Here is a 24,475-nt window from a genome sequence, read left to right as displayed (position 1 = left end):
TCCTGGGATAAATCCCCAGCATCACAAGAAATAAAAAAAAAAAAATCCCCAGCACTACAAAAATATAGAGTTATATAACTGAACAATTTCCTTCTAGGTATATATCCACCCCCTAATTGAAAATAAGTACACAGCCTACTGTGGTGGTGCATGTCTGTAATCTCAGGAAGCTGGGGCAGGAGGATCAGTAGAGGCCGGCCTGGTCAACTTAGTAAGACCCTGTCTCAAAATTTCTCAAAATTAGAAAGGGATGGCTGGGGGTGAAGCTCACTAGTAGAACACCCCTGGATTCAATCCCCCAACCAAAAAAAAAAAAAAAAAAAAAGACAGACAAGTGCTCAAATAGTGTACATACCTGTTTAAAGCAGCAATATTTTACGAGAGCCAAAAGGTGGGAACATCCAAATGTCCATGAACTGGTGAACAGATAAACAAACTGCGGTATAAAAATGCTATAGTGGAATATGATGCAGCCATAAATGGAACTCTGATACATAACAGACTTTGAATAAACTTTGAAAATATTATGCTAAATGAAAGGAACATATACAGAGCAGTCACATATTGTATGATTCCCATCTATGTGAAATATCCAGAATAAGTAAATTCATGGAGACAGAACACATCAGTTGCAGTCAAGAACTGGGGAGGAGGGGAATGGAGAGTAACTGCTTTATGGATACCAAATCTCCTTTTGAGGTGATTATTTTGAAAGTAGATAGAGGTGGTGGTTGCATAACACTGTCAATGTACTAACACCCACGGAAATGTTCACTTAAAAATAGCCGACTATATGCTGTGTGTGTTTCACCGCAATTCAAACAATGCGCACTTAAGGGCTGGAGCCCTTTAAGGATCGCGACTGGGTGGAGGAGGTGGGGCCAGAGAGGCGGGCTTGTGAGAATCACTTGAGGCAGCGCCTGCGCAGAAGGGTCACGTGGTGGCTGGGCCGGGGAAATGGCGGCTTCAGGAGAGAGCGGGGCTTCGGCCGGCGGAGGCAGCACAGAGGAAGCATTTATGACCTTTTACAGTGAGGTGAACACAGAATGAGGAATACTGGAGCCTGGAGATCCCACTCTGGCCTTTTTTCGCAGTGAACGGAGGCAGTGGATCTCCTGGCTTGGACCGTTGGCCGGCTCCTCCTGTCCGGCCTTTGGGGCAGCGGGGTCTGGGGGTGTGTGCGCGCCTCTGGCAGCTATAGCTGCTGGGGGAATCCCCTTGCATTGTATGAGTGATGGGTGCCCGACGTTTGGAGGGAGAATACAAATGTGGCCAGCGGGGTGCCTGAGCGCGGGCACAGTGCCCTAAGACTGGAGGCTTGGGCTGGCAGAGGTTGGGCCCTTAGTGGGGGTGACTTAGCTGTCTTATTCTAAACAGAAGCCATGACTCCTCTGTAATGAGTTGTATTAGTGATTATTTCTGTGGTTCACCAACACTAGGCACTGCATCATGACAGGTAGGCATTACAGTCTCCCCCCCATTTTGCAGATAACAAACCTGAGGTGTAGGGAGGTGAAGTAATTTGTTCGGGATCTTATAGCAGGTAACAACTTGGTGTCAGGACGGGAGCATGCTTGGTCCGAGCTTTATTTACTATTGCATCTCCAGCGCCTAGGGTACAGTAGATGCTTGCTAAGTATTTGTTGAGTAAATGAATGAATATATGAAAGAAAAGCATACCGTTTGGACTCAAAGGCCCTCAGGTTGAAGTTTTGCAAGGCAATTAACTTGATTTGGGTTGAATTCTTTCAGGGCCTTAATCTTGACGGTCATCAGTTTACATGACTATAAAACAAGGAAATTAATATTAAAGCAAGAATTTTCATTAGAATTAAGGGAGTTAACATATAAGAAAGGGTTTTACAAAATATAAAGCACAAGAATCTTTCCCAGAATTAAAGTGAAGCTGAAGATGGGATCTCTGTAAGAGGGTATGGATATGAGGAAATAGTTGTGAGCTAATTAAAATTGTGGACCATGCCTCATTTATCTTTTATATCTGGTATTTGTAAACTTTTTTTTTTCCCTTGTGGTGCTGGAAATCGAATCCAGGGCCTTGAGTGCTATGCAAGAGCTCTACCACTGAGCTACATCCCAGCTAACTCTGGGATTTGTAAGGACACTTGTTACATAGTATCTTCTTCATAGTATTACATTTAAAACCATGAATTAGCACATCCTTTTTAATCTGTCCTTTTGAAATACTTCACTTGAGTGTAAATATATACAGGTCCATGCCCTGATACTAAAGTTTATTGACTTCTAGTGACTCAGCAATTATATTGGGACTTGTTTTACTTACCATCTCTTAATTTAAAAAAGTAGCAACCTTTGTTTATTTAAATCCAATGGGAGAAAGTGCCTAAGGAAAGTCTTCAGTCATTAACCACTATATAATGAGCACTTACCATGCACTACTGTTCTGTTTAGGTTCTGGGAATATGGTAGTGAATTACAGGAAAAGATCCTGTCTTCATAAAGCTTGCATTCTGTAGAGAAGGACCATAGACATATACAGTGTAATATGTAAGTAGGAATAAGGGTTATGAGTATAAGTATTGTGAGGAAAATAAGTCTGGGAAAGAGGATTAGAGAGTATGACAGGAGTGATCCTTCTGTTTTAAAGTGAAGAGAGAAGATGGTGAGAAGGAATCGCTTTTTTATGTTATTGAAATTCTTTCCAACCTTGTTTTGACCATAGATGTTATAAAACATACTAGAGATTCATTCTAGCCAGCATTCCAACCCTGACAGTGGCACCTAGGATATTTCCTCAGGACTACCTAGTGTTTGTTCTCCTTGGCATTGTCTCCCCAGACAGGGATTTTTGCTAATTCTGTTAGAGATATGTGGGAGGAGTTATTTGCTCCTTCCCTTATAGTTCATGATTCATGGTAACCATTATATATATTTTTTTAAATAAAAAGTTGTAAATTAAGTGTAAACATATACAAGTGAATCTTCCATCATTAGAGTGGAAACTGAGGGTGGTGGTCATGACTTATTTATCTTCAAATCCTTTTTTTGGGTAGGGGGGAAGGCAGTGCTTGGGATTGAACTCAGTGTCTTACTCTTTGAATCTTTTTTTTTTTTTTTTTTAAAGGGAAAAAGAAGTTTGATTCCTGTTCTAGAGTCAAACTGCTGGGATAAAAATTCTACTTTTACAAAGTTAGGAAAAAGTTGGTTAACCTTTTTAAGTCTATTTTCTTATCTGCAAAATGGGGATAATAGTAATACCTATCAAGTAGGATTATTTAGATTAATAAATACATGTAAAATTATTATGTTATTGAAATTCAATAAATAGTAGCTGTTGTAATTATTCCTCAGTGTTTAGTAAAATATCTAGATGTATAAATAATTGTTTGCTGAACATGTTACTGAGTATTATGTTAAGATAATTTTGAGCTTATTATTGAGGTTAATGAATTGTTTAATCCTCTTTAGGTGAAACAAATAGAGAAGAGAGATTCAGTTCTGACGTCCAAAAATCAGATTGAAAGATTGACCCGTCCTGGTTCCTCTTATTTCAACTTGAACCCATTTGAGGTGAGCTGATTGATGTTGCCATGGTCTCTCTGATATCTGCAGGCAGACTTATGTCAGAACACACAGTTAATTTGTATCTGTTGGGATTCAGAAAATTCTGTAGTAAAGAACTTTATGCAGTAGGTAGGTTGTCTTTGAACTTGAGTAGTTTTACTGTGAGCACAGTTAGGCAGCATGTTAAAGAAAATGAGATGGTCTTTGCCTTCGAAATGTTCTCCATTATCTTTTTTAAAAAAATTTTTTCAGGTGTAGATGGATACAATACCTTTGTTTATTTACCTTTTTTTAATCTGGTGCTGGGGATCGAATCCAGTGCCTCACACATGCTAGGCATGTGCTATACTGCTGAGCCACGGCCCTATCCCCTCCATTATCTATTAGCAACCAAAATATACAATATTTTCAGATGTAAAGGGGTAGCTAGCCTTAAAAATTTAGGATCCTTGATTTAAACTACTCGTAAAACAAGGTGTGTAATTCCAGTGAGTAGGGAGGCTAAGGCAGGAGCATCACAAGTTTGAGGCCAGCCTTGACAAATATAGGCAAAAAATAGAACAAACAAGAATAAATAACTGTGTTTAATCCCATCTAAGAGATATAGTCACTCCTGTTAAACTGTTTTATTTAAAAATAGTATCATACACTTCATAGTATTTTTTGGAGGGAGCTGGAGGAGCTGAGAATTGAATTCAGGTCCTTGGTAATGCACTTCGTCACTGACCTATAGTCCTAGCCCCAACTTTATGCTATATTATATTGTTATAAAAATATTTTCTTACAACATTTTTTTTTTTGAGAATTTTTTAATATTTATTTTTAGTTATCGGCGGACACAACATCTTTGTTTGTATGTGGTGCTGAGGATCCAACCCGGGCCGCACGCAGGCCAGGCGAGCGCGCTACCGCTTGAGCCACATCCCCAGCCCTCTTACAACATTTTTAAAAAGTTTATTATATTTAATAATTTCTTTATTGTGACAGGTTCAAACTAGCTTCTAACTGTTGACATTTATATATAATTTTGAAGTGAATATTGTTATATTCATAACAATATTGAGGTGAGCTGATTGATGTTGCCATGGTGGAAAAGTGAATATTGTTATATTCATAATATTCATAGAGGGAAAATCTGAGATACGTAATGGGGTGATGTTTACATTTAACCTATTCACATTCTCTGTACTGTAGTATATATGCTATTTAAGTGGTCATTATACTATATTGTTTAGGGGATAATGACAGGAAAAAGTCTTTATGTTTAATATAGATGCAGTTTTATTCTGAATGTTGTGTGTTGTTGTTGTTTTTTAAATATTTTCTTAGTTGCCAATGGACCTTTATTTTATTTACTTATTTACATATGGTGCTGAGATTTGAACCCAGTGCCTCATACATGCTAGGCAAGCTGCAACCCCAGCTGTTTTTCTAAATGTTTTTGATCCATATAGTTGATTGAATCTATAGATGTAGAACCTGTGACTACAGAGGGCTAATTGTCATTGGCATTTTCATCTGATTGATGAAAAGTGACAGATTATTGGGGACCAATGTAAAGGCTAGAATTTTAGTGCACTAGTAGTTGATATCATTCTAGAAGTGGAACCAACTGCCTCATAGCTCTTGTTCTGAGCATAGTAAGTAGTTCTGAATATGTGAAGATAGATATGTTAAAGTTGCATCCTCAGGAAGGTGTGAAGTTATGTTTAGGCAAGATTCTATGACTGTCCTTTAGAACTATTGTCTGTTATGTTTCATATGAACATGTCAGCTACTTTGTATATGTGTTAGTATATGTGATTGCCTTACAAAGTTGCTTTTTTTTTGGGGGGGGGGGGATGTTGCTGTTGATTGAAATCACTGAGTTATAGCTTCCCAGCCCTAAAGTTACTTTTTGATTCAGAATTATGTGTTATTAGCCCATTAGAAAAATCTGTGACTTCTGTTTTTTAATGTAGTACCTCTTGAGACATTGAATGAATCAGATCTTCTACAAAGGTATGCATACTGGTCTTTTTTTTAGTTAGAGGAGACACTGCAGTGATGGCTGTCCTCAAACTTTTTTTTTGAGTTGATACTGGGGATTGAACCCAGGGGTGCTAACCACTGAGCCACATCCCTAGACTCTTTTTTTTTTTTTTTTTTAATTTTTGAGACAGGGTCTTACTAAGTTGCCTAGGGTCTTGTTAAGTTGCTGAGGCTGGCTGTGTGAACTTGCCATCCTCCAATAGTCCTTACTGAGCAACAGATAGAAACTGGGAAAGTTAGATTGGAAGTCTGAGAGTTTTACTGCAGAAATCTCTATCTAGGGAGTATTGTTCATGTGTTTTTCTTTCCTTCCTGCCATTTCTTTCTTTCTTTCTTTTTTTTTTTTTAACATGGTACTGAGGAACCAACCCAGTGCCTCACTCATGCTAGGCGAGCACTGTACTACTGAGCCATAACCCCACCCCCTCCTTCCTACCATTTCTTTATTTGGACACATTTCTTTAAGCCATTATGTAAGCATCTTTCTTAGGAATTCTATAGTTGTTACTATTATTATTTTCATTACTGGGGATTGAGCCTAGGGATACTTTGCCACTTAACTACATCCCCGGCCTTTAAAAAAAATTGTTTTGAGACATGGTCTTGCTAAATTGTGGAGGCTGGCCTCCAATTTGTGATCTTCCTGCCTTAGTCTCAACTCACGGGGATAACAGGTGTGCCTGGCTCTACAATTATTCTTTTTTTTAAAAAATTTGGTACTGGAGATTGAATCCAGGCGTGCTTAACCATTGAGCCACATCCCCAGCTCTTTTTATTTTTTATTTTGAGACAGGATTTCACTAAGTTGCTGAGACTAGTTGTGAACTCAAGATCCTCCTGCCTCAGCCTCCCCAGTAGCTGGGATTATAGGTATGCCACAAGCCCAGTTTCTGTGATTATTCTTAATCTAAAGGCCCTTAAGGTTAGATGTACTCTGTCCTTTGATGCTACTTTTGAAATTGTAAGGATCCACCAGCCAGATCCACAGACCTTTTCTGTTTATCCTGTTCAGTATTAGGATTTCAAGGTATTTATTTTACAAGACTCCAGAACTTACACATTATTAGCAGGTCAGGGAGTTCAGGTGTGAACTAAGACCACATTCCTGACGATCCCAAAGGAGACTACTGTAATTGAGTTCAGGAATTTATCTGAATGCCACAGTAAAGTCTTCTTCCTGCCCCACAGTGTGATGATTTATTAGTTCTTTGAGGTTCAATACATTGCATCTCTCTCATTACTATATCTCCAAAGCCTGAAGCACAATGGAGTTACAATAAACCTTTGCAGAGTTGGAACACACAAAAAAATTGTTTGCTTTTTTTTAATCCCAGGGATGGGGATTGAACCCAGGGTTCCACATATGCTAGGCAAATACTCTACCACTGAATTACATCCCCAGCCTTATTTTTATTTGAGACAGTCTCAATAAGTTTCCCAGGCTGACCTTGAACTTTTGATTTTCCTGCCTCAGTCTCCCAAGTAGCTAGGATTACAGGTTTCATCTCTGCTCCTAGCACCTCTTTGTTTTCTTAGAGCCATACTGGCAACCTGGTGTTACTCATTATTGTCAGGATTACTTTTTATGTTCTACTCTAGAATCTTATGTTCTACTCTATCTAGCCGTCTTCAGTGCTTCTGAAGTTTGTACTGAATATAGAAAATTGATTTCAAAGAGGTTTGGGTGACAGGTGTAAAACATTTATTTTCACTATTTAATGGCTACTTTCAACTCTTCAAGACTGAGGGTTGAATTAGTTTTGTGTGCTTTTGGTGCTGGGGTTTGAACTCAGGGGCACTCTACCCAGCCCTCTTTATTTTTTGAGACTGGGTCTCATTCTTTATTTTTTGAGCTGGTCTCAAACTTGCAGTCCTGCCTTAGTCTCCTAAGTCACTGGGATTTCAGACATGTGCCACTGTGCCCATTGTGAGTTGATTAGTTTTGAAGGCAATTGGTGAATATTTGTTGCCAGTGATTAGTGCATATATGATTAAAGTTGGAAAAATAACTTTTTTGTGTGTTTGTGGGGTCTTTTTTCTTCTTCTTCTTTTTTTTTTTTTTTTACCATATGTGTGAAAGCAAGCGGTACATATTCTAACACTTCATTACTAAATACCTTAGCATGCATCCCAAAACAAGAACACTTGGGCTGGGTTGTGGGTCAGTGGTAGAGTGCCTGCCTAACTATGTGAGGCACTGGGTTCGATCCTTAGCACCACATAAAAATAAATAAATAAAAGTGAAGGTATTGTGTTCATCTACAATTAAAACAAAAACCAATAATACTGTCCCATATAACCACAATACTATTACCACACATAAAAAACATTGATTAAATTATATCATCAGGCATGTATGGTGCAGTGTGCCTGTAATTCTAGTGATTTGGGAGCCTGAAGCAGGAGGATCACAAGTTCAAGGCCAGCCTCAGCAACTTAGCAAGGCTCTAAGGAACTTAGTAAGACCCTGTCTCAAAATAAAACCTTTAAAAAGGGGCTAAGGAAGAATATAGCTCAGTGTTACAGCATCCCTGGTTTCAATCCCAGTATCATTAAAAATAAATAAATAAAAGACATCATCCAGCATATAATCCACACTCAAATGGCCCCAGTTGTCCCCCAGATCTCCTGTATAGCAATTTTATGCTTTTAACTGACCCATTATAGTAATCGTTTTTCTCTCTGTGTGTATCCCATGACATGCTACAAATCTCAAATATACACCATAATATATATTTTTTAAAAGAACCTACCAAGATTTATGGAGTACATTTGGCATGATTAGTTCTAAACTGTAATTTTTTTTTTAGAGACCTTTTTGTGAAGATGAGAGAATTTCCATTTTTTATCATTCACTTTGGACACCTTTTAGGGTCCTTAAGCTTTTTCCCTAAAACCAATGGTTCTCCTTTGAATATTTTTGTATGTAAAGTTAACCTCCCCTTGTTGGTAATCTTAAATGGCTTTGCTCTTCCCATTGAGTGACTCCCAATTATGTGTGTGTGTGTGTGTGTGTGTGTGTGTGTGGTGTGGTGTGGTGTTGGGGATTAGAACCCAGGTCCTTGTGCATGCAAGCAAGCACTCTACCAACTGAGCTGTATCCCCAGCCCCCAAATCTTTTTCCCTTGGGAAGATATCAGTGGGTACACTGACTCTTGAAAATTTTTGTTTTGAAGTAGTTGGTCTCACTTCTCCCTTATCCTTGATTGTGTGCCTAGTATTTGAGAATGGGTATGCTCCTGTTATACCCTTTAAAAGTCTGTTAATTTAAAAGCCAGGTGTGGTAGTGTGCACCTGTAATCCCAGAGACTCAGGAAGCTGAGGCAGGAGAATTACAAGTTTGAAGTCAGCCTTGGCAACTTGGTAAAACTCTGTCTCAAAAACAAAGAGCTAGGACTACATAGCTCAATGGTAGAGTGCCTCTGGATTCCATCCCCAGGATTAGGAAAAAATAGTTTATTAATGCAATAATGATTATTCTGCTTCATTGCCTACTAGTTGCTATGGCTGTTGGTGGACTATATATTTTAAAATCTTTATATTACTTGTTGCCAGGTATTTCTAAGACCCTGCAAGTGTTTGACTAAACTTAGAAGACCTTTTTTCAGTTTTGATTTTTCTGTTCTGTATTTTTATTTCAAGACTTATTTTCATTTTTTCTCTTTGCTTTCCTTATTAACCAATCCTCATTTCTACTAACTTTGGAATGTACTTATTTCTACCTCAGTCATCGTTCCTTATGGCTCTGTCTCAAACTCTACTATGATACAGATCATATGGGACTCTTGTTAAAATGTTTGTTATAATTTATTCAGGCCGAAGTGGGGCCTATTCTTCAGTATTTCTAACATTCTTTTTAACCTCTGCTTTTTTGGCACCATCCTCAGGCCCTAAATACCAAATAAACATGCTATGTGAAACCCATGGACTGCACTACGAACTCATCTACTTATACCACCCTCTTCTGTAAAAAGCACTTACTATAGCAGTTAAAATATGTGCCCCTGCTAGGTGAAGTGGCACATGCCTATAGTTCCAGCAACTTGGGAGGTTGAGGCAAGAGGATTGCAAATTTGAAACCAGCCTCAGCAACTAAGCAAGACCCTGTCTCAAAAATGAAAAAAGGACTAGTGGTAGAGTGCCCCTGAGTTCAATCTGTACCACCAAAAACAAAAATAAAAAAGTTCCCCCTATTTATTTTTGCATTTCTAGTACATATGAATATATTCAGGTAGTAGTTATAAGATAAACATTTGAATGAATGAGTATATTTGTGGTGATGGGGTCAGAGTCCTTGATAGGGAATGTCAACACCAGAACGCATCAGGTTAGAGAAGAGTGATGAAATTTGTTTTTTTTGAAACAGTGTTGCTCAAAAAATATAGATGTCCCTGTCATTTGTCTGTACTCTACCTCTACAGAGTTGGAATCAGACTTTCCTAAAGTGGGTCCCATGTATTGCTCACAGGTTTCCACAGTGATTCTCATGTTCACTCAGGGTTGAGAGTCATTGGGCTATGTAAACAAAGTGACCTTTTCTTACTGAGATGAAAATCAGGTAGGGTGTAATTTTTTTCTCTGAGTTGCTGTGCTTTATTTACATTTGTAAAGAATAAGGGGAGGTGGGATGGCTGGTACTTAACAAATGAAGGAGAAATATATTTTCTCATGATATAGAAATATGTCTCTAAGGCTATGGAGTAGCTCAGGGGTTGAGTGATTGCCTTGAAAATAGATTCTACTTTCCAGCACCTCAAAAACAAAACAAAATATGTCTCTGGGTGTAAGGTAAATAATTTTCTGATGGAAAGTTAGCATTATTTAATTGAGAACCTTAAATCAATATAGCTTTTATTCTGTTACTGACTTGATCATTTGTATTTCTTGAGCAATTTTTAGAATTATGTGCCAGTCAGTGTTCTAGAACAAAGGGTACAGTTCTAAATGCTGATTATAGTTTTACTGTGTGTGTGTGTGTGTGTGTGTGTGTGTGTGTGTTGCTGGAGATTGAACTCAGGGCCTTGTGCATGCTGGGCAAGTGCTCTATCACTGACTGAGCTATATATCCCAGCTCTATTAAATGTAATTATTGGCTACCTCTCAAATATAAATTATTTAATCTTTTTACAATTTTGATTTTGACTCTTGCAGGTTCTTCAGATAGACCCGGAAGTGACAGATGAAGAAATAAAAAAGAGGTTTCGGCAGGTACAATACTATTTTCCTGTAATAGAGTTTGAATCTTTTGAAAAATCTGTAAAACATATGATTCAAACTGATACTTTTGGGCCAAAGTTTAAACTTTTTTTCCCCCAACTTAAGACTAGATAACTGTTCTTTAAAAAACTCATAAAAATATTAAATAATTTAATGACTTTAGCTTACCTGTGAATAGAATGAATTTTATGTCCAAAGAAAATCTCTCCAGCCCCTTAATTTAAGAATAGACTAGTAGAATTTATATGGAGTCATGCTTACTAAATCCCCTGTCTTCTAGGAGAGAACACATTAAAGTGATTCATAACACCTTTTTATCTTTAAGACTTCGATCTTCAATAATTTTTTTTTAAAGAGACAAGGATCTGCCTATGTTACCCAGGCAGACCTTGAACTCTCTGGTGATCTTCCTGTTTCAGCATCCTGAGTTGCTGAGTTGCGGGTGTGTACCATGGTGCCTGTCTTATTTTTCAATTTTATCTCCCAACTTACATAGATACCTAAGAAATACCTGGTTTAACATTGAGAGTGCTTTTAACTGGAGATGGGGTCTCTTTGTGTTGCCCAGGCTAACCTTGAACTTGTGATCTTCCTGCCTCATCCTCCCATGTAGCTTGAAATTAGAGGTATACATTACCTTGCCTGACTTAAAGTTCTTTTTGAAAATTCCCCAGGAAAGTAGATCTACCAGCCTCTGATTCTTGGCCATTCTTATGTTTAATGACTTGAACTACAAAGTTTTATAGTAACTTTTTTGAAAACAGTCTCGGTTTTCACAGCTGAATAACCTAGGAGTTGAATGATGATATTCCTTATAATTTATCTTTGCAAATAGGGTTTTCTATTTTATTACATTTATTTTTAAAAATACATTAATCATATTTTAATTTCATGCCAAGGATACTTCAAAGTTAAAATCAGTCATTTTGCGAAGATATTTGCAATGTTATCTGAAACTGAATTCATTAACTATTCCTGAAAAAAAATGCCTGGATTTCTTTTTTCTTTTTTCCCCCACATATTTGGGCTTTCTGTTTTATACTTTATGGTAACCTTCCCTAACTTCTTTGATATATTTCATATTTTAATAGTACCTAACCAGTGCTGAATGTAATACTTCAGTTTTGTATGATATGCTTGTTAATATTCAGTATTATGTTTGCTTCTTCAGTGAATTTTCTCCATATTGCTGACTCATAGTCATCTTTTGATCTACTGTTAAGCCAAAATTGTTTTTATCTTTGCCTGCTCAGTCATTTCCCATTATATAACTCTATAACTTTTTTTTTCTGAGCTCTACTCTGCACTTAAATTTGACTTTTTTTCCTTTTCCAAAAATCTTGTTTCCTCATATAATGCATTAGTAGTCTTTTCCAATTTAATAAGCAAGCATTCAAGTCCTTAATCTAAACAGCTTTTTATGTATTTAAGAACTCATTAAGAGTCAAGAATTTTTATTGAATTATTATATGGCCTTACAAGAGAGGCAATGGAGCTGTATGACTTTAGTTTAAATCTTGACTGTACCACCCACAAGCAGTATGAGTGAACTTGGGCAAGTTTCTTTAAACCTTTATGCCTGTTACTTTCTTTGTAAAATTCATGAATAAGTATTTAAAGCACTTAGAATGTCTTGGTGTTTATCATGTCCTCTTATATACTAACTATTGTCAATATTTACTAGTATGCTAATTTCTTTACTTATATTAATCTCATTCATACAACAACCCACTTAGATATAGGTACCTAATATTCTTCCATTTCTAGAGCAGGAAACTGAGGCAGATAGAGGTTAGATGAGTGACTCAAGGTCTCATACTAGTAAGTGATTTAAGTTGGAAATTAGACCACAGGATTATGGCTCTAGTAATGCTCAATTTAGCTTTATATTCCCCTCCCCCCCTTTTGTATAATGGCCTAATTTCCTATTTGTTTTTGTTCCTTAACACAGTTCCTTTGTTTGAAAAAGTTGGGTTTTGTCTGTCAATAACATTATGTCAGGTATCTTAATTACAGATGTCTGGAAGAATCATCTGTGTAAGTTTTCTTTATTTTTTTCACTTTCTTATTATGAATTTTTTTTCCAAATATTTTTTTAGTTGTTGATGGACCTTTATTTCATTTATTTACTTATATGAGGTGCTGAGAATTGAGCCCAGTGCCTCACACATGCTAGGCAAGTGCTCTACCACTGAGCCACAACTCCAATCCTTATTATGAAAATTTTATATTTTAAAAAGAAAGAACAAAAATACTCATATACCCAACATCTATGTCTAGCATTCACTTCATTAACTGTATATCTTTGAATCATTTGTAAATTGCAGACACCATGATGCTTCACCCCTAAATACTTCAGTATATATCCCCCCAAAATAAAGGACATTCTCTTGTACAACTACTTATCTCATCTAACAAAATTAACAATAATTCTTTATTATTATCTGAAACCTGTTGTAATAGAGGTTTACGAAGTCCAGGTGCCAGATATTCAGGTCAGAGGGTGGAAAGTAGACATCTGTATTTTTGAAAAGATGTTTGTCGTGTAACTGGATCTGAGACCCACTATTTTATATTAGGGGTTCTTTTAGGAAAAGTTTCTTTTAGGAAAGATGATTTCCCAGACGTGCTTTGTCCCCCTCAGTGCTCAGCATAAGGATCAAAATAGTACTTTTTGATTTCCTTCTTCCCCTGAATTTTTATAACATCTTCATATTAGCCTTCCATTTGGTCTCAGATTTGCGTAAATGTTTCCCACTTGTGCATTTACTTTTTGAATTTTGTTAAAGACCAATATTTTAGGGCATTTGATGAGATTTGTCAAAATTTTAAAAATGCTTCCTACTGAGCCTTTTTTGGTCATAGTATCTTAAGCATTTTGTGTAGTAAGGGGAATGTAATGCATTCCAAGAGTTACTAAATGTTTCTCTTATTGATGATCCTAACTTTTCTTGTAGTTGTCCATATTGGTGCATCCTGACAAAAATCAAGATGATGCTGATAGAGCACAAAAGGCTTTTGAAGGTATTTGTAAATTTACCTGCTTCTGAGTAATATATTTTCAATGCTAGGAGCTAACTGTTCCTTGTTCTGAAAAAAGAATGTTATAGTTTTATTTTCTGGTCATGAAAAGGCTGTGGATTTCAGTAAAACAGTTGTTTAATGTTGCTGTTTAAGCAGCAGACTTTGGGGGTTGGGAATGTGGCTTAGTGGTAGAGTGCTTGCCTATCATGCATGAGGCCCTGGGTTTGATCTCCAGCACTGCAAAAAAAGAAAAAGTAGACCTTAATATTGTTAAAACTTTTATGTGCCAACAAGACTGTTATTGCTTAGGATATTTTTTTTCTTTGAATATAAAAAAATAGGAAATATTTTATCTCTGAGTTTTAATCTAGATCTGGTGTATTTAGCCTTGAAGGTGTGCTAAATTTTTTCAAAGGCTTTCAAGGTTATTGTTATAGATCAGTGCTTTTAAAAAAAATTTAGTTTAACAAGTAAATAATTTAACAAAGTAGGGAATGCTTTTAGACAGCACAAGTCCATTTACACTGCCTGAGTATAGTTCAGATTTTCAGAGGGTGTTTGCAGAAACAGTTAATTTCAATGTTTTGCATTAGCTGTGGACAAAGCTTACAAGTTGCTACTGGATCAGGAACAAAAGAAGAGGGCCCTGGATGTAATTCAGGCAGGAAAAGAATACGTGGAACACACTGTAAGTATTTATAGTGCTGCTGTGTTTATAGGAAGTATCAGCAAGCCTTGGGCATCACGTAGGAGGGTAAATGTAACATAGTAGTGCCTACCAGCATTACTCTGACTACTTATGTGGTCTCCACCACAGATCTGTTGTAGTCAAGAATAGTGTGTGCCTAAAGCTAAAATTCACCCCAAGAGAAAAGCTCAGGATAAGGAATGTCTAGGATACTGCTCCTCTCTTTCCCAAACAGTCCTGTGTTGTGGACAGAGCTGCTCATTACATGTTGCCACATTTCCACTCATAGTAGAAAAGTGATTCAGCTGTGTGATATGATGCTTGATTCTCGATTTTTGTTCTTGTCCCTGTGAAGGGCTTGGAACGTGGACTTGAGAAGTGCTGGCTAGGGGATCTAAGTAAAATTTTTTGTTTTTTTTTTTAAAGAAGGTACATATTCATGTTAATAACAGAGTTGGAAAGGACTCAGTTGAAAGAAATTCAGATATGGCTGGTGTTTTTTGTTTTTGTTTTTTGCTTTTGGGGAATTTTATAAATCTTATAAGTGATGGGAAGAGGCATGCTTGAGGTAAGAAAGGTCTTTAATGTTTTACTTGCTGGAGCAAGAATCTCAAGGCTGTTATAAGAGCTGTTTCAATGGTGAGTGAATGTGGAATGTGACCTGCCTTTTGAAGAGCTTTGGAGTCTGAAATAGAACTTTAATAATAATAATAATAATAATAATAAAGAAGAAGAAGAATTTAATTTAGATGAATAAAGTAAATTTAAAGAAGAGATGAAGGACCATAACTGCATCCCACTGGTCATGTGTTGGAAATGGCACCTGTAGGTCCAATCCTAGTAGATATCAGAAAAGTGCATGACTTTTTCTCCTTAAGTCGTTGTAGTAGTTAAGGAACCCTTCCTTTTTGTATTTTACCTGTAAGAAAGTCACCCTTAGACTTCTTTACCACAAGGTGGCAGTAGGGCCTTTCAGAGCTTGGAATGCACTTGACTTTTGGATGATATAATAGGTTATTTAATGCAATGGTATCAATCTTGTGTGAATAGGTATATTTGATTTATTTTTTAAGACTCAGTGGTGGCTAAAGTGATAAAAATATAAGTTAATGTGATGTGAAAATTATTGGTTTCAGGGAGTTTCACAGTGAAAAGGAATAAGAATGTAGTTGTAGAAGTGCTAAAAAAAAATCCTACTTACACTTATGCCACAATTTTGTAGCTTCTTCTAAAACGTGACAAGCAGTGTTTTTGTTGTTGTTGTAGTTTTTATTTCTGTAACTGTATAACCACAAGTCAAGAAAAGTAAACAGGTAATCTATTCAGCGTAGCAAAGGCTATGTGGATCTGACTCAGTCTTAGGAGTTGCTGATCCTCCAGATCCTCTCTCATCCTTTCTGGTAGATTGGATTTTAGATGAGGTTAGAGAAAGGACCTAATGTTCCTAGTTTTCCTTAGTTGCATTGCTAAGTTTTTTGTTTGTTTGTTTTGGTGAGGAGAGGCTTGCTGTTTCTTACTGTAAGCTTCCTGTTATGTCTATATCTACAGAAAAGTGTACACATCAGATGTGTGCAGCTCATTGGTAGTCTCAAAGTGTGGGTGCTCATCTTCTGATGAAAAAAATTCTTTTTAGGTAAAAGAGCGGAAAAAACAATTAAAGAAGGAAGGAAAACCTACAAATGTAGAGGAAGATGATCCTGAGCTGGTAAGTTAGATATGAGAAAAGCCACTCTATCTTGTTTGATTGGGTGCACTGATTGGTGGGTTTAAAGAGAGGGAGGCCTGAAAAAGATGCATATGTGCTGTAAACATTTTAACTTAAAATGTTATAATTGTACACTGAAACATAATTTTACATTCATTCACCTTACTCTGATGAAGGACTGTCACTACTACTTTGGGTGTACATCTTTTGCCTGGAGTTTGCAGTTGACTATTGTATAAGCCACGCACACCAAATATTATCTACTTTTAATTTCTTTTGAAGTATACTGTAAACTTGGATTCTTTTTGAAGCAATCCAAGAAATGTGATTCATTTTTTAGTCTTTTCCAGATTTCTTGTATGTAATTCACCAGCAATTACTTTTTAGAACTCAAGTGCAATGGATCTTTCAAAGAAATAAGCATTTATTTTATAACTATATTCATCAATTTCTGAGATTTAAATCCCTGTAGCTATTATAATAATTAATAGCTGGCGTAGAAAGCTTTGGGAAGAATATAGCCAACCCTTGGTAACAGATGTCTGTCTGTTGGTCCTGGGTGTTCATGGTGCTTCAGGTGATGCTTTGCAGAGAAAATAGTGGGTTTTAGATAACCCATGGATTATTTAGTGGACATTGGTTAAGGGAGATTCTACTTTTTTCTGGGGAGGGGGTGTTACTGGGGATTGAACCTTGGGGTTCTTGACCACTGAACTATAGCTGTTTTTATTTTTTATTTTGAAACAGGGCCTCATTAACTTTTTGGAGCTGGCCTTGAATTTGCAATCCTCTTGGCTCAGCCTCCCAAGTCACTGAGATTACAAGCTGCACCACTGCATCTGGCTTTTTATTTATTTATTTATTTTTGTGGTACTGGAGATTGAACCAGTTGCTGGGATTACAGGTGTGGGCCATTGCATGCAGTTATTCTTAAGAACTCCTGAAACTAAAGAATTAAAAGCTGGTGGAAATCTGGGTATGGTAACATCCCTGTAATCCCAGTGGCTCGGGAGGTTGAGGCAGGAGGATCATGAGTTCAAAGCCCGCTTTAGCAATTTAGTGAGACCCTAAGAGATTCAGTGAGATCCTGTCTCAAAATTTAGGAAAAAAAAAAAAAAAAAGGCTAGGGATGTGGCTCAGTGGTTAAGCGCTCCTGGGTTTAAGCTGGGGTGGTGCATGCCTGTAATCCCAGTGGCTGAGGCAGGAGTTCAAAGACAGCCTCAGCAATTTAGCAAGATCCTGAGCAATTTAGACCCTCTCTCAAAAAAAATAAAAAATAAAAAAAAATAAAGCTAGTGGGGAGGGAATTGTGTGTTGTTTTTATTTTTGTTTTTTAATACTTTTTAGTTGTAGATGGACACAACACCCCAATTTTACTTTACTCCTATGTGGTGAGGATTGAACTCACTGCCTCACCCATGCCAGGCAAGTGCTCTACCCTTGAGCCACAACCCCAGCCCCGGGACTAAGGTTTTATTAATAACTTTGTGTGATAAGGGCTAGGTCACTTACTTTCACTTATTTCTCTGTAATTTTTATAAATTCTTTAAGGCTGTTATATAATTCACTTAAAATTAAAAAAAAATATATTTATTTTTTATTAATTCTTTGGTGCTAGAGTGCCAGTGGTGCTTCACCATTGAATCACATCCCCAGGCCTTTTTCTGTTTTTATTTTGAGACAGAGTCTTACTATTGCTTAGGGCCTTGCTAAATTGCTGAAGTTGGCTTTGAACTTGCAATCACTTATTTCTCTGTAATTTTTATAAATTCTTTAAGGCTGTTATATAATTCAGTTAAATTTTTTTAAAAAAATTATTTTTTATTAATTCTTTGGTGCTAGAGTGCCAGGGGTGCTTCACCGTTGAATCATATCCCCAGGCCTTTTTCTGTTTTTATTTTGAGACAGAGTCTTACTATTGCTTAGGGCCTTGCTAAATTGCTGAAGTTGGCTTTGAACTTGCGATCCTGCTGCCTCAGCCTCCTGAGCTGCTGGGATTACAGGCATTATCCACTGTACCTGGCTTATAATACACTTTTTAAAAAGGCTCTTTGTGGGCTGGGAGTGAGGTAGAGCACCTGTGTACCAGGTATCAGACCTTAGGTTTGATCCTCAGCATCAGAAACAACAACTACCACTCCTGTGTATTTTCCCAAATGCTGTATTATCAGTTTTGTCACTGTGTTAGGTGCATACAACTGAGATACAAAATGGTGGTAGTTTGAACAAGATAGAGATTTGTTGTCTCTCCTGTATGATAGTGTTGGGGAGGGTGGCTGCTGGTGTGGCAGCTCTATACTGTGTGTCATCCATGGTCTTGGACTACTCTGTTCTTTGGCTTTATAAACAAGGATGTTGCCCCATCCTCATAGTTCAGGATGTCTGTCTCATCAGCTTACCCATGTGCCAAACAGGAGAATAGAGGAAAGGGGGAAGAACCTCAAAAAGCATTCCAGAAGTTGTATATATCCCTTTTCCTTGCATCCCATAGACTAACTAATACTTAAGTTATAGGGCCATACCTAGCTACCAGGAAACCTGGGGAATACGGACTCTTCTTTTTTTGGTTACTTGGGATTTAATCCAAGGGTATTTTACCACTGAACAAGCCACATCTCCAGCCCTTTTTATTTTTGAGACAGAGTCTTACTAAATTGCTTAGGGTCTCCTTATGTTGCTGTGACTGGCTTTGTATTTGCCATCTTCCTGCCTCAGTTTCCCAAATTGAGGGATTACAGGCATATGCCACAGTGCTTGGTGGAAATACGGATTTTTATGTTGGGTGACTTTGTCCCTTAGGGGATTATAGTGGAGGGGTAACAAGTAGCTCTGCCTTATTAGTAGACCCTTGAGACTTATCAGTTTCATAGCAACCAGCTTACTGCCCAGCTTTGGTCTGGCTGAGTAGATAATTGTAAAATATTTGTGAAAAAAAAAATAAAAATTATTTTTACAAGTTCTTTGGAGGAGAGTACCCTCTAAAACATCAAGTGGTGGTAATAGAGTGTAGAATTCTTTTAAGAGCTTTTTGCCAGAGCCAGATTCCTGGTGCCATCTGTGTGTGTGGTAGAAGATGAAAGATCTCTTAGGTTGACAGATGATTTATCTTCTAAGAGCAGCATTGTTGACTGGTTCTCTCTGAAGAATCTTTTTTCATTGCTGGGTTTAATCTGCTTTTTGTCTTGGGCTCCAAATGCAGGTACTTGATTCAAAGTTGTTGTAAAATACTTAATTTTATTTTCTTTTGTCCTTAATTTTCTTGTAGTTCAAACAAGCAGTATATAAACAGACCATGAAACTCTTTGCTGAGCTGGAAATTAAAAGAAAAGAGAGAGAAGCCAAAGAGATGCATGAAAGGTACACATCTGTACATTCCTTTGAGCTATATCTAATGCCTAAATTAATTAACTTTGGTCTCTTGGTATTTTCCTAATGAAGGAATTGGGTAGTACATCATTTAAGAGGCTGTCTAAAATAGTTATCTGAAATTGCCAAGATTTTGAATTACCGTGGTAAGAAGTGTTGTTTGACTTTTGGGAAATACTAAATTGACCTGTCCTTTAGGGATTTTAGTTTTACTCAGAAGTATTGTGTGTTTCTTCCTGACTTTCTGGAATAAAATAGGCACGGTAATTAAGGCCATTGTTACTGAGGCCAGAACCTTTTATGGGACTTGTAGCTGCAACTTTGGTGAGTATATAATATTGTATAATGTAATCATTTATACTAATATATGATTTCACTTAGTCATCAGAAATATGGAGGCTAGTTTGGTTCCTGTATTTTGTATTGTTGGTTGGAGTTCAGCAGTAACTAGATTTTGCTAGTTGAGGTTGTGTGATATGTTATTTTAGAATTGGGTGTTGTCCAGAGATCTTTTTGATAAAGAAACTCATTTCTCTGAAATAAGGTGGTCTGTGTTCTCAACATAACTTTGTTGCTGGCTAAACCAAACATTTTAGATTACTAAAGGCCAGGTTTGATTACCTTATCTTTCTTTATAACAGGGATGGCTATGTCCTTCCCAAACCCCTGCCCACAGTCTCATTTGCATGTTTAGAATGAGACCTTCACAAAAATGTTTTGAGCCCTTTCCAGACAGCCATCTTTATAAATTTCTAAGGAATTGATTGACTTTATATGTTTGCTTCTATAGGGACATACCTTAAATTTTATAGTTAACACAATTTGTAAATATCACATAAATATTTTTTTTATGTCTTTTCCACTAGGAAACGACAAAGGGAAGAGGAGATTGAAGCTCAAGAAAAAGCCAAACGAGAAAGGGAATGGCAGAAAAACTTTGAGGTAAACTGCTAAAGTGGCTAGGGATTCTTATTTCAGGATAAGGAAACTTGGTTCCTGGGGCATTCCCAGGACCGACTAGGGTAAACAGAGGGAAATGGGGGATGTGGGGAAGAGTAGGAGCTGTAGAGGTTGAGTCTGGTCTGACTCAACCTCATAAGCTCTGTAGTTTTGGCAGGGGCAATGAGGATCCCCAAGTGATTTTTTAGAGATTGTAGTAGGCAAAGCTGCAAAGTGGGCCTAAGAAAAATAGATTGTGCATTTAATTTAAGGGGGTAAACATAGTGTAGTACCCTACCTAGAGGACTGTTAGTAGAAACTGAGGTCCTTGTGACCCCTGTGTCTTTCCTGCTGAGATTTGAGGTTTTTGAACTTGACTTTTCTTTGATATTCTTGGTTATATACTTAAACTGCTTGGTCAGTTTCTGGGTTGTAGCATCATTTGATCTTCCTTCTTTGTCTTTTTTTAAATTCTTTTAGTGCTAAGACTTGAACCCAGGGTCTGTGACTTGCTAGGGAAGCATTTTTACCACTGATCTATAGCTCCACCCACTGGTCTTTCTTTTATACAGTTTAGGACTCAGGGTTGGTTTGTGGGAGGCATTCTCGCTGAATGACTGGCATTCTCCTTCCTGTGATCGCAACAGACTCTGTTAGTCACTTTCATAGTGACCTGGATATTGCCCCGCTCCTCAAAGTAGCAGAATGTGTCTTTCCTGTAGCCCCATGGATTGAGCTACGATCACCTGTTCCTTTGTGATATTACCCCTTTGCCCTGTTGGGATAGAATGTTCCATGGAAATGCCCTTTGTGTGTCCCCTGCTCTTGCTCTGCCTTTGGGTGTGGCCTTCTTAGATGTCAGTCAATCTGCTGACAGGATACATCACAAAGCTAGACTCACACTCCTGAAACCTGACCCCTTGCCTCATTTGAATGGCTTTACCTCAATAAAAGGGTTCAGTACTCACTCTCTCTTTCTGTGGACCCTTAAGGTCAGAGGAGTCGTCACAGGACCCCCAAAGAAAAAGGTATCTGTGTCTCTTGTGTGGTTATTTTGTACAGCCCAGTTCCCCTGGAGTGACCCTGAGTGTTTTTGTCGCAAGGAATGCTACATTGGTTAACTAGAATTGATGACTTTGTTTCTGTCCCATGTATGAAAAGAAAGAAAAGAGCATGTCCCTTGATAATAAGATATAGATTCTGTGGCCCTCTCAGCACAGCTGGCTTTGGTGCCTTCATCCAAGTTCAGGAGAACAATAGGAAGGTGTAGTGGAAAGAATGGCTGGGACTGCTGGCTAGCTGTGTGACTTTGAGAAAACAATTTAACCTTTCTGAAATCCAGAGAAATTTGTGAAATGCTAGTTGCAGTACACACTGTAGTAAAGGTTAAAAATAACATATGCTAGGGTTGGGGATGTAGCTCAGTGGTAGAGCACTTGCCTAGCATGTCCCATGTCCCAGGCCCTGGCTTCTATACCTAGCTCTGAAAAGAAAAAAAAAGGAGAACGTGTGCTGACCACTTAGCCCAGAGGTCTCCAACAAATGAGGACCTCATTATTGTGATGAGTATTACTCATTGTGCCCTTCTCTTCCAACCTGTGACTCACTCTGCTTCTGGGAGGTGGTATTAGACTCCTGGGCCCCTGGAAGTGGGAGAAAGCTTGGCTCTGTTCTATTCTTGTATTATTCTAGAGGGCTGAACTGGGCTGAGCTACAGAGGGTGGGCAGATGGCAAGGCAGGGTCAGGCCCTTCCTCTTATTAACTAGTGTCCTCACCTCAAACTTGTTTTGTTCTTCTTCTTTTTTCTTTCTTCTTAGGAAAGTCGAGATGGTCGGGTGGACAGCTGGCGAAACTTCCAAGCAAATACAAAGGGGAAGAAAGAGAAGAAAAATCGGACCTTCCTGAGACCACCGAAAGTAAAAATGGAGCAGCGTGAGTGACCCTCCTGGGTCACAGCCACAGAAGCTTCCCCCAGCTCTCTCCTTCCTGCTCTGAAGGACTCATTCTTTTCCTCCCACCTCCACCCCAACATAGAATAGTTTTGCTTTTTAGTCCATTTTGTTTTCAATACAATTTAATATCGATCAGAATAATTCTTTTGTACATTGAAACGAGGGGCTCTGTTTAAAAAAGACTCCCCCCACCCGTTACCCTTAGAACAACCAGGATTGGAAGGTGCCACCATTGGTGCTGCCTTCTTTCCCACAGCCTGTAACTTAATGTTTTGTACTTCACTGAATTGTGATGGTTAGAAACTCCATAGTTTGTGGAAATCATCCAATTAAACATATTGCTTACAGTGGTGTTGCTGTGACTTCAGAGACAAGACTGGGCTGCATTAGGAAGCCCCTTTGCCTCAGTTCTTGTTTCTGGGTGTGCCATCTCTTGAAGCCCCGGATCAGAAAAGGAAGGCAGTGTGGGCATACAGAGCAGTCGCTTGATGCCCTGAAGTCCTCTTGTATTTGGCATGTGCCCTTCTGTCTGACTGACCAATCAGCATGAAGCACTGAGCCACTTATAAACCTGTTCCAAAGAGCTAGCCATCTTCCATCCAGTACCATTGTGTCCTAGCCTGTCTGCATTCGTTAGTGGTAATATTCTTTATGTATAATAAATTTTTATACCCAAACCACTGATGTACTCTCCCTCGGATGTTATTCCAAAGATGGGTCCCTTGTCTAGCTTGCTCTAGTCCTGAAATTGGGGTTGAACATACATAGCTCCCTACCAATTTCTTCACCTGCAAAAGGAGAGCTGGGGATGTAGCTCAGTGCTTGCCTAGCATGTGTGAGCCCCTAGGCTTAATCCCCAGTACCTCACACACAAAGACTGTGGCTTCTCTTAGGGAAGTTTATCCTTGGTGTGTTTAGAATAGCTACCATAGTGCAAATCGGTGTTGCCAGTGTACTATTTTTTTCTGTGTAAAATGAGAATACTGATTTTTTTGGTTTTTTTTTTGTCATTTTTTTTTTCTTTTTGATACTGGGGATTGAACCCAGGGGTACTTAACCACTGAGCCACATACCCATCCCTTTTGTTGTATTTTATTTAAAGACAGTGTCCCGCTGAGTTGCTAAATGCCTCACTAAGTTGTGAGGCTGGCTTTGAACTAGTCATCCTCCTGCCTCAGCCTCCCGAGTTGATGGTTGTCATTTTTTCCTTTTTTTTGAGATCAGGGGTCTCACTGTGTTGCCCAGGCAGGTCTCAAACTCCTGGGCTCAAGTAATCCTCCACCTTGGCCTCCCTGTAGCCACAGGACTTTAGGCATGTACCACTGCATCCAAGCCTGAGATACTGATCATTTCGAGGATTAAATAAAACAATGGATGAAAGCATCCAGCTTATAGTATATCCTCAGACATTCTGCTTGCTATGAGAGTGGATCAGCCCTCAGGAGGGGCATAAAGGGAGAAGTGAAGAAGATATGTGAAGGTGTGAGAAGCTGGGTGATTCAAAACAAGACTTTTTCCTTTTGTAGTATCAAAAGATGAGTAAACAAAATGATCATGAAAGGCATGATGTCTGCTGATATCAAGATATAACAATTTTAATTTGCTTCTTTGCACAAGAAAATAGAAAGTTGGTTATCTTACTGTCCTTTCAAGTACAGCTGAGCATGTCCAAACCTTTTATGAATGGGTGGGTGTGACTCTGACTAGTACCAGATTAAGGTAGAAAGAGGTTGTGTTCAGTCACCCTACCTGGCTGATAAGTGTCATGAGGTAGTGCAGTCTGCAGGGAGCAGCATTTGATGGGTTTTAGGCAGGCAAAGTGACACCCTTCCAGCATGTTGGTGCTGTTAAATCTACTCCTTCCTTAGAGGTCAACCATGGTTATTAGCTTAGCAGGCCTGAAGAGCACAGCTTTACCATCAGTTGTGCTAGAGTTTTAATTTTTTTTTTCCTAATTTTTTTTTTTTGGCAGTACTGTGGTTTGAATCCAGGGGCACTTTACCACTGAA

The 24,475-nt window shown here is 38.2% G+C and overlaps 1 protein-coding gene across 1 annotated transcript; it reads left to right on the top strand.

The window, feature by feature from the left end:
• Window positions 1–922: 922 nt before the first annotated feature.
• Dnajc8 (DnaJ heat shock protein family (Hsp40) member C8) lies at window positions 923–23,143 on the top strand. The gene is made up of 9 exons (XM_027937529.2): window positions 923–1,035; window positions 3,448–3,549; window positions 10,726–10,782; window positions 13,749–13,815; window positions 14,409–14,503; window positions 16,137–16,208; window positions 19,474–19,565; window positions 20,441–20,516; window positions 22,332–23,143. The coding sequence occupies exons 1-9, from the start codon at window positions 958–960 to the stop codon at window positions 22,452–22,454; spliced, it is 762 nt and encodes a 253-aa protein (XP_027793330.1). The 5' UTR covers window positions 923–957; the 3' UTR covers window positions 22,455–23,143.
• Window positions 23,144–24,475: the final 1,332 nt, after the last annotated feature.

The sequence above is a fragment of the Marmota flaviventris genome, chromosome 10 (assembly GCF_047511675.1).
Source record: "Marmota flaviventris isolate mMarFla1 chromosome 10, mMarFla1.hap1, whole genome shotgun sequence".
Taxonomy (NCBI): Eukaryota; Metazoa; Chordata; class Mammalia; order Rodentia; family Sciuridae; genus Marmota; species Marmota flaviventris.
This window is presented reverse-complemented; position numbering and strand designations above follow the sequence as displayed.